General features: G+C 39.3%; 2 protein-coding genes across 2 annotated transcripts in view; one reads left to right on the forward strand and one right to left on the reverse strand.

The window, feature by feature from the left end:
• The window catches only part of TSPAN4 (tetraspanin 4), a gene marked incomplete at its 5' end in the record, with an annotated part of 744217 nt that extends 740038 nt beyond the window's left edge, over nucleotides 1–4179 (reverse strand). The window contains one exon of the mRNA XM_083350677.1: nucleotides 4100–4179. The remainder of the gene's footprint in view (nucleotides 1–4099) is intronic.
• A 500-nt stretch (nucleotides 4180–4679) lies between these two features.
• On the forward strand, nucleotides 4680–10606 carry POLR2L (RNA polymerase II, I and III subunit L). The gene is made up of 3 exons (XM_083350862.1): nucleotides 4680–4717; nucleotides 6745–6845; nucleotides 10308–10606. The coding sequence occupies exons 2-3, from the start codon at nucleotides 6751–6753 to the stop codon at nucleotides 10414–10416; spliced, it is 204 nt and encodes a 67-aa protein (XP_083206988.1). The 5' UTR covers nucleotides 4680–4717; nucleotides 6745–6750; the 3' UTR covers nucleotides 10417–10606.
• Nucleotides 10607–10914: the final 308 nt, after the last annotated feature.

The following is a 10914-nucleotide window of genomic DNA, read 5'->3' on the forward strand; positions in this document are numbered from 1 at the left end:
TTGTCCTCATTGTTAGGAAGTTTCTCCTTAATTCCAGGTTGCTTCTCTCTTTGGTCAGTTTCCAACCATTGTTTCTTGTTTTGCCCTCTGGTGCTTTGGAGAATAGTTTGACGCACTCTTCTTTGTGGCAGCCCCTCAAATACTCTCAATACTCTCAAATACTGTCAAATGCTCAAATGACTCCAAAGAGTTCTGATACCTCTCTCATGCAATGACATCACTATTTTGCTTACACTGAGATCAATACTGTGAGAACCAGAATCAATGATACATTTATATTTGTCACACAACATCTTCCTGTCACTTTTAATTTATGTATTAATTAACTTCATACGGTACACGTACACTAAGAGGTCAAAGATAAAGTACCGAATGTTAGGTCTGAGCATGTTTCAGAAATGTTCAGAAGATATATTTTGGAACGTATGAAAGCAAAGTAAGTGCTTTAAGGAACCAAGTGTTTTACAACAGCCAGGTGTTACCCAATTTATAAAGCAGTCACATTAATTTTCAGATTAACAAAGAAAGGTGATAAAACTGTTATTCAATATTCAACAATTAAAACATATTAAGACACACTAACTCAATCCAAAAGAGGCAAGGTAAAACTTTTACAGATTCTAAAGTGTACCACATATGCCACAGAAGGCAAAGAATTTCAAGAATACGTGTAAAGCCCCACGCAGTTAGCAAACAAAGGAAACAAGTTCATAAATGAGGACCCAGATTGTTGGGGGCAATTAAGCTGACTTTGTAATAATGCTGCTTGGGGTGTGTGTGTGTGAAAGCCCTAATAAGCAGGCATATACATAGAATGAAGGCTACTGCTAAGCTTGTAAAGCCGCCCTGAGTCTTCGGAGAAGGGCGGGATATAAATGGAATTAAAATAAATAAAATAAATATTACTTTCAAGAAGGCATGCATAATGCTAAACTGTGATAAAAATAATCTTGGAAACTCTAAGAGAAAAGTATTAGGCAGAACCATATAGTAGTGAATTCATTAAAATGAAATAATTTTCTAATGTTGCTTCCCACTACTTTGACAACCCAGCTGTGCTGTCTCTTTCCCCCAAAACTGTGCTTTTCTTCCATTTTCTTTCCACAGTTTCTCACAATATACCACTACAGAGAAGTCCCCTTTCTACATTACTGTTAGATTATAATACTTCACTTCCGTCTATGTAATTTATTTAAAGAGGGAACAGAACATTTTCTTCTCCCCAAGTAACTTACTGTTAAAATGGAGTAATCATTGTAGATTACCTGAAAATCTGATAATAAAACAAGATATTTCCTTCTGATTAATTCTCCTTTTGGGGAGGAAGGAGGAATCATTTAAAATTCATTTTCCTTTGAATAACTATGTCAACCACACATGAATGTGATCCCACTAAATAATCTTCATGATTGCTTTGATCCATTCATTTTCTCCAAACTCAAGTTTCAGATATATATCTGCCAACTTAGCATCTACTTTAAATATACAAAAATATACAAAATGTGGTATCACAACTGTATGATCTTGAATCTAACCGTAATAACACAGACAGATCTCTGAAACTAGGAATCCTGCTGGAACAGACCAAAAGCATATCTAGTATAGTATCCTATTTTTCCACAATAGCTAACTTCCAGAACTTTGGAAATTTTTACCACACCCCCAGAAAAAAAATTGGCATGCTATTAGATTTTCTGTTCTCCAACAGTTCATAACTAGCATCAGTTCCATCAAATGAAACAGAAGACAAGACATGGGAGAACACGATGGTTGGAGACTTTCATGAAGGTCAACACTTCTTCAAACTTGCAGCTCTTCCTTTCCTTGCAGTGAAGGAGGTCAATAGGGATATTGGGAGAGTCTATTCTTCAATTTCCCAACAGACTGAATCAAATTAGCTTAAAAATTAGTTCTGTGGGCTTTTCTTCCAACACTGAGCAACAGTTCTAAGGGCCAACCACAGAATCTAGAAAAAGGCAGCTATGGGGGTGAGCATTCCTCCTCACATACACCAAAGTCCCTGGAGACTTTGAATTTGAAACATGCACAACTCTATTAGCTGTGGTAGTGTGATGATGAATCCAAAGATCTCCAAAAGATCATAGGTTACCTGTTAAAAAACCATAAAAAAAACTTCCATCCTTCAACCTGTCCAAAACATCTCTTTGGTAGCCTTACAAGTTGTAGGGAAGAGCTCCCTCATGCCCTCTTTCTTAAGCAGACTTTGATTCCATTCTGACATTCAAAGAACCCCCATAACCTTTCTTTTACCATTTGCCTAAAAGTGCAGATGCAGCTTGAAGAAGGGCAGGGACATACCTGCAGACTTAAGATCCCATGTATTATTCAAATCTTCTCCTCTCCACCATGATTTATAACTCCACCCCATTCCAACTTTGTCATTGGACACAAATCCTCCTAAAAGTATAAGATTCTGTTCTAAACACGTGTGTGAGGAATAACTCCCAGCCTTTGGAAGGAAACTCCGTCTAGACTAGAGCCTCTTCAGCACATCTGGCCCAGAGAGAAGCAAGCCAAAATTATGTTAGATTAAGTCAAATGAGCCACACCCAGTTCCTTCAGCCAAACTCACAAGAGCAGAAAAGTTCTAGTCTTGTGACATAAACAACGGTCCGCACTGTAGAGGAACCTATTCATTGGATTACAGGACCACGGAGTAAAGTATACAGTAATCGGCACTTTCCCCGTTTATTTTCACCAGCGTTCACGTGCTTACCACACACACACACACACACACACACAGGCGGCCTCTTAAGTTTACACGGGGTGATCTTAGATCAGCTACCATCTCCCGTTCTGAAATGCCTCATCACATTTCTGCGAAGCGAAAAGGAGGCCGAACCTCCCCCGAAATGCTTGGAAGGAAGAGCAGCGCATACACACGTGTGTCTTTCGATGTGCAGCCTTAACCAGAAGAGCAACGTCCAACTAATCCAAAGGGAACTTGCTCCTCTAGTAAGCGATCCGCCGATTTTCCACCAGGCGTTTGCTGAACAGGTTTTGCTCGCCTTCCCCAATCTAAACGTCTCCCTTCAAAGGCTGTACATCTTTCTCGGCGTGTAAACCCACTGATGACCCACCACCACCACTACCACCCCGTGGGGTTACGTCTTAAGAAAGGTGCACGGAAAGAAGCGGAGATGTACCAACCAGAAACTGCGGCCGATTTGCCTCCTCAAAACCGAGGCGCGGAAGCTCTTCCCCTGAATTAAATCAGCTCCCGGAGGAAAAAAAAAAACCTGAAACCTATACTGGGCAAGTTTTCGCCTGACATTATTAACACAGTCACCGCGGCTCTATTAACTTAACCTTCCGAAGGAAAGAAAGAATGAATTCCCTTCTTTCGGAAACGAAAAACGAGGAGTAAGAAGAGCCGGCGCAGCCAAGGAAATGGAAAATCCCCTGCTTTTCTCCTCAACTCGGTCTCCCAAGTGAAATAAAATAAGGAAGGTTTGGTGTGATTTTTACTAGCACCGGGTTTCCATTTAGAGTTCTCTCTCGGTATTTAAAAACAAGACAGCGTGAGATAGCAATCACCGCTCCGGCATCTTTCTCCCCCCCCCCCCCCCCCGCGCATGCAAACACGTACGAAACAGCACAAATCTCCACGAAACTCGAGCGGTTTGGGGCAAATGCGAGAAGAACTCGCTCTTCGGCAGCAGCGAAAGTAAACCAACCGGCCTCCTACGTAAGGCAACGGTAGACCGGCAGCGAGCAGCGTTTTCTATCCGCTGCCTCCCCTCCGCTTATTTTCTATTTCCCAACCTTAGGAACTTGAAGATGCGTGGACTTCAACTCCCAGAATTCCCCAGCCAGCGTTTCCTAAGGTTGGGAAACGCTGTAATCTAATAGTATAAAATTGCTCCCATCAACGAGGGGGGGAAAAAAAACTTAGCACGGCTCAATGGCAACACCACCAGTTGCGCTTTCCAGTTTGCAGAGCAAATCAGCGGAGCGAGGAGACAGCTTTTCCATCCCCGGTCCGAACTCTCCGTTGGAAAAAAAAACAAAAAACTCTCGGCAACAAGTGTCGCCCAAAGAGCAACGGCGGCAAGGGTAAAAAGAAGCGAGGAAATACCTGCCGCTGCTTCCGACGAGCCTCGGTGCCAAAGCCGCTGCCTAAAAGCCGGCGCTCCGCAAGCCCAACGCACCAGCAGCTAGCTACTCAGCGCGCCGCGCACGCGAATCGCGAATTGCTAGAGGAACGCAGCTATCTTGAGCCAACCGCGGCGCCGTACCTCTTGGAACGTACCATTTTTTTTAATCCTTGGGAGGGTCGATTTGAGTTAAAAAGAAAACAAAAGAGAAACGGGTTGTTGTTTTTTCCAGCTTTTCACAGATCAGGCTGATATCTAGGGGTACATGTCTCTGTTTTTGATTACTGCCCCGGGAAGCTAAAATACACTGAGGGAAGCCAGGAAATGTTCTTTCTCCCCTTTTGCGGAGTAGTAGCGCCCGCGGTAGTGGGCGTGACCTTGCGAAAGCGTGGACCGGCGGCAGCTTAGTCGCCTAGAGCAGCGTTTCCCAACCTTAGGAACTTGAAGATGCGTGGACTTCAACTCCCAGAATTCCCCAGCCAGCTATGCTGGCTGGGGAATTCTGGGAGTTGAAGTCCACGCATCTTCAAGTTCCTAAGGTTGGGAAACGCTGGCCTAGAGTTGAACGGGAGGGAGCCGTTGGCGGTTTGGCGTGGCAGGTAACCTGAGCGACCAGAGAGGGACTTGCCTTTGGCTTTTAAGCTGTGAAAATAGGACGTGCCGTGTCCTACATAGTCCAACCGTCGAATGTTTTTCCCAATAAGAACCGGCACCAGTATAATTGCAGCTCGTGTCCTTTCAGTTTGATTTTTATTGTGTTTTGTGTCTCTCTTCGCAAAAGATACCTGATGAAGAAAAGGACGAATATTTGCTTCTGGGGTGCAATCGTGGTATTCAGAGGCTTTCCCACGAAAGCGTTTTAACTCATAATTTATGGAGTTGCAAAACGGCCCACAAACACATAGCGCTGACCAAACACACCTATATGTTAAACCTGCCGCGTTTGGGGTTGTACAACATATTGCGCTTCGTGCTGTTAAATTTTGGTCTACAGGGCTGTGTGGGGAGGTAACCTGCCTGATTAATTTATGATTCACTATAATGGTAGGTTACACTGAATAAATTATCATTAATTAGATGAGCAATGTCACGCAAACAGCTGATCTGTAACAATTCCAATTTTTCCTCCTCGTTTCTTTTTTTCTAGAAATGATAAGTAATAGGGGAACAACAGGGAAGGTTACAAATGGAGGATGAAACATTTGCACGTATCCCAAATGAAACTTGAAATGAACTACCGTATGTAGCTGTCCAGAAAGAAGCCTAGAAGCACCACAAAGATGTCTTGTAGCTATTATTTTATTTATTTTTATTTTTATTCCATTTATATCCCGCCCTTCTCCAAAGACTCAGGGCGGCTTACAAGCTTAGCAGTAGCCTTCATTCTATGTATATGCCTGCTTATTAGGGCTTTCACACACCCCCAAGCGGCATTATTACAAAGTCAGCTTAATTGCCCCCAACAATCTGGGTCCTCATTTTACCTACCTCGGAAGGATGGAAGGCTGAGTCAACCTTGAGCCTGGTGTGATGCGAACCTGCACTAATTGCAGGCAGCTGGTGTTACTTAAGGAGGCATTAGCCCACTGCTCCACCAAGCTCCACCAAGCCCACACTTAGATCTTTTCTTAAGTGTTTTTTCCTACAATGAAGAGTTGAAAAGAATGATGAGAAAACACTGAATTACAGATAGGGATTGATACAGTCTGAGCCTCTGTACAATTCCTTAAATGAGGCTAAATATTTACATAAGAAAAACCTAGAACCACTTCTATCAGATAAAACATTTATTGCAAAATGGTCCTTGCAGAATTTAATCAAATACCTAAATAGCATCTTTCATTATATTCCATTCATATTTCTTTTTTAATCTAAAAAATATCAACTAAGGAAAGAACAGAAGCATCTTCACCTGCCAGAAATATGTATATAAACATCCTAAAAAAAATAGATAGATTAAGATGGGATTTTTTGCATATGTACTTGATCCTGCTTACCTGGGATTCCCAGACATCCCACTATTCAATCCACATGTACTTCAACAGTTATATCCTTAGTGCTCCTATCCAAGGAAATACATTTAGAGTTGAGTTATATAGGTAGTCTTTGACTTACAACCATTCATCTAATGAATGACCATTCAAAGTAACAATGGCACTGAAACAAGTGACTTACAACCATTTCTCACACTTATGACCATTGCAGCATCTCCACAGTCATGTGATCAAAATTCAGGCACTTAGCAACCATTTACAATGGTTGCAGCATGCCAGGGTCACATGGTGCCCATTTGTGACCTTCCCACCGAGCTTCCAACAAGTGAAATCAATGGGGAAGCCAGAATTCCCTTAATGATTATGTGAGTCACTTAACAATTGCAGTGAAACACATAATAACTATGGCAAAAAGGTCATAAAATTGGGTGTGAATCACTTAATACCCCCTTGCTTAGCAACAGAAATTCCAGTTCCAATGGAAGTTGTAAGTCGAGAATTCCTTATATAGTTAATTCAGACAAATAATAGGCTGCAAATCAATTCAGTTCAGCTAAAGTTAATTGCATTTAATTTCTAAATATATCTTCTGCCTGGAGTTTAATTATGCTGTTTTGTTTATGTTTTCATAGGTCAAAATGATTATACCTGTGAGGTGCTTCACTTGTGGTAAAATAGTTGGAAATAAATGGGAGGCATATCTTGGCCTTTTGCAAGCAGAATATACAGAAGGGTATGCATTCCCAACTCCTATATTTTTATAACTATTTTATAAGATAAGCAACAATTTTATTAATATAACAATTTGGATTGGAATATAATATTTTAGTATATTATTTCCATGCCACTGAATGCAAATGTTGCTAATGGGAAATGTTTGCTGATGGCTTCGGTTGATAGCTTATATAGAATAAACCATTGCTTAATTATTCCCTTGTAGTGTCCTGTTAGAAGCGTATTTCTGAGTAACATTTTAGATTATTATATTACAAAACAGATCAAGTAATTGATTTTAAAATATTAATCTTGTTCCAGCAGCTCCTAATACTGATGTGTTCTTTTCTTTTAAAAAAGTTTGCTTATTTTTGCAGTCATATAACACTGTTTTTCAATAATAGCAATTAAATGGCAGATTATGTTGAATCCCATTATTTACTATAAAAGCCTGAGAAACATTTCTTCCGTTGACTGCTAGTATTTGGAAAGTATTGTCTATTATTCTCTTTTGTGCTATATTCACCATTTTCCTTATCTTGGCAGAATTGTCTCTGGGTGCAGTTAATCATGCTGTGATAGCCATTGATTTTTCATTGCGAATACAGAATTGAAAACTATGGATCTACAGCCTGAGATTAAATAGCATATTATTAACATATTTGCATGATAAATACATCTGATTGAATGTATACCTAAATTCTCTTGCAATTTATTGTATGATTTTAGATTGGCCAAGTGAGCATACAGTGCATAATTGAATTCCTCCTAGCAGCAGAATTGTCTGTAGTAACTGTTGTCTGACAATTTTCAGAAACACTCAAGAATGTCAGATATTGTTAAAATAATTTATTGTAATAAAAAAGAGTCACGTCACCTGAATAAGCTAGTTGTCCAGAGATGCAGAGATTCTGCCATATTTCAAAACGTTGCTTTTCACTTACATTGAATTTTTTCAAATAGCACTGACTAAAACCAATATTGAAGAAAAGAACATAATCATTTCTGCTTAATTGTTTAGCTCCATATTATCATATGTAGGGTTTTTAAAAGCTGGAGCATGGGTTCATAAAAATTGGTATTTAACCATTCTTTTGCAGCACTCAGCTTTTCTGCAGTTTTGGTGAAAATTAATGCGTTTTTATGCATTTCTACTCAGAAATAAACTCCTTGGAGTTCAATAAAATCATCTCCATATAAGCTTATACAACTCTGCAATTTATGTATGCTGGAATTTTCATCAAAACACTAATAAAACAAATACAACAATTATAATACACCACTATTAAAATGTGTAATGATCTATTTTTAGTTTTTTTTTGTTGGAATAGATTTGAGGTTGAACACTGTGAAGAGGATTTCATTTGATGTGGAAATGTGGAACTTGCTGGGGAAGCTACAGATTGCCATTTTGTTTTTATCAGTTCTCTGCTTATATTTTTTAGCTTCCACTTACTTGGTCTGTGAATGACTGCCATCTCAAAGTGAATGTTAAATGCTCTAAATATTTTATGCCTACACACACATCCTTACCCAAATCATGAGCTGTACAGGTAGTCCTCAATTTATGACCCATCCTCAAAGTTATGATCATGTGATTGCAGTTTGCACTTGGCAATCACCTCACATTTATGACAGTTGCAATGTCTTGCAATCATGTGATCACGATTTGTGACTTCAGCCAGCTTCTGAAAATGAAAGTCAATTGGTGAAGCAAGTTTTCACTTAATTACCATATGACTGACCTAAAAACGGTGGTGATTCACTTAATCACCATGATAAAAATCAGGTTTGGTCACATGATTACTCAATGCCCACATCACGTAATGACTGAAATTTTGATCCTAGTGGCTGTTGTAAGTCGAGGATTACTTGTAGTCTCCCATTTAGAATGTAATATTTCCTTACATGTCAAAATAAACAATAATAACACTTGAAAAATGCCAACTTTTCTCAGAACATTGCTATCCTTGTTAGTGCCTATGACTCTGCCATCTGAAAGATGCTAATTAGTCCCTATGGAAATCCTGGATTTATATAGAATAGAAACAAATGGAATATTTACCTGGAAGGTCAGGATTAAGCCCAGATAAGCTGTTTTCACTAAATAGAGTATGGGTGTCAAACTCGCCGCATTACATGTCATGTTAAGACTTTTTTTGCATTGCCAGAGCTGGGGTGGGCACGGCCTCCATATGATGCAACCGGCCCATGGGCCGGCAGTTTGACACCCCTGAAATAGAGGCTGAATAGCTGTATCTGATCACGAGGGTTGACAGAGCCTAATGAACAAGTATCCATCTAAAACCAACATACAGTTTCCCATCCCTCCATTTGAATAATCCACTGCACTCATCAGAATGATAAAATCAGAGTGATACAATCAATCCAGGATGATACAGCAAGGTCTGATAGTTGAAATCATTACAGAGCAAGGAGTTTCTCCCATAATGCCTTTATACCACTGGGGGGGAAAACTATGCTTTTTCTTGAGAGTGGCACTACACTAATAACACCCAGCATTGCAACATGTACCCTGAAATTAATTTGAATGAGTAGTTATTGGTTCAGTAAATTATTTTTATGTTTCAATCCTGCCCTTTTTATAGAATAGGGATTCTTGCAGGCATATGCATAGACAGGTGTTCATAGACAGGTGTGTCTCTCACACAGCGCACACAGTGATAGCATGAGGAGAGGATTTGTCACGATTAGTTTCAGGTAGAATTGACAGTCATAGCCTGAAAAGGAGAGGAAGCTAGGAATTACAAAGGGGTCCTGTCTTTTTGTCATTGTTTACTCTTCTGTTTTGAAACAGGCTATTTTTATGTTCAGAGTCTTTCTTTGAATAAATACAATATTGTGCAGTTGGGAAGGAGAAAAAGAAGTTGCTGAAAAGTGCTAGAAGCCAATGCTGCGTGTGACTTTTGTGACAGAGAATTCCTAAGCACTGGGGTGGAAAGAAAATAAGCAAATCATAGATCTAAAAGTTCCCCACATTTTCTTTTTACATTTTCCTGCAGGGCAGAAGCCATCTTTTACATCTGTCTTGTTAAGAAGATAAGATTTGAAGTAGTCGAAAGCATCTTTTTCCCCCCAAACAAATAGCCTTGGTTCTTCTATCAAAACAGCAGTTCCGCTCACTAGACTATCAGGATACCAGATGTGATTTTAAGTGGGAATGCTCAAGGCAATCAAATCAGGCACATGTTTATGAGTAGAAAAATCTAAAAACTAGTAATTGATCCAAGTAGAATTAACAGAGCATTTATGAGGCAACTTCTTTCACAACTTTTTCCCCTAATGATCTCTGATTAGTTCTTAGTTGCACCATCCTCTGTTGCAGATGCTCACATTCTCTTTTTCTCTCATCCTTATTCCCTTTGTGGACGAGGCCTTGAATTTGTATTTATTTTGGGGGGAATCTGATTTAAGCATGATGCTTTTCTTTGAAAATACTGTTGCTTTTGTTTGTTCCTAGTGATGCCTTGGATGCTTTGGGTCTGAAAAGATACTGTTGTCGCAGAATGCTGCTTGCCCACGTAGACCTGATTGAAAAGCTCCTGAACTATGCCCCACTGGAGAAATAAATATGAAGAATTTATGGTGCTACATGTACATGAACCAAAGTTTTTACAGTCCTCAGGCCAAACTGCTGGGATTAGAAATCAGATTAATAATCTGTCGGAAATTCCTTAGCCACTTAGCATCACCCCCAAAAAATGACTTAATAAAAAATGACTTAATTAAAAGCACTTAATGACTGTGCTTTTAATTACAGCAGGGATTTTGCCAGATTCTAAGTATATTAGAATCTTTTCTATTTTCAAATATGGCAGTTTGAAAAAGGAAACAAATTTTGGGTTACTGTCAGCAGTTGTAATGAAGTTTTATTAAAAATATTTTGGTTAAAACAGTTCTCAACATCTTATTCTAAATCTCATTCATGAATTACATGGATTGCATTTCAGCCTCATTCAGATCGTTGACGGGCATTTACACATGATGATGAATTCCATTTCAGTGTTCTTCCAAATTATTACATGATATCTTAAAAAGTAATAATAATGGGTTGTGAAATGAAAAAT

Source organism: Vipera ursinii (genome assembly GCF_947247035.1).
Source record: "Vipera ursinii genome assembly, chromosome: 1".
Taxonomy (NCBI): domain Eukaryota; kingdom Metazoa; phylum Chordata; class Lepidosauria; order Squamata; family Viperidae; genus Vipera; species Vipera ursinii.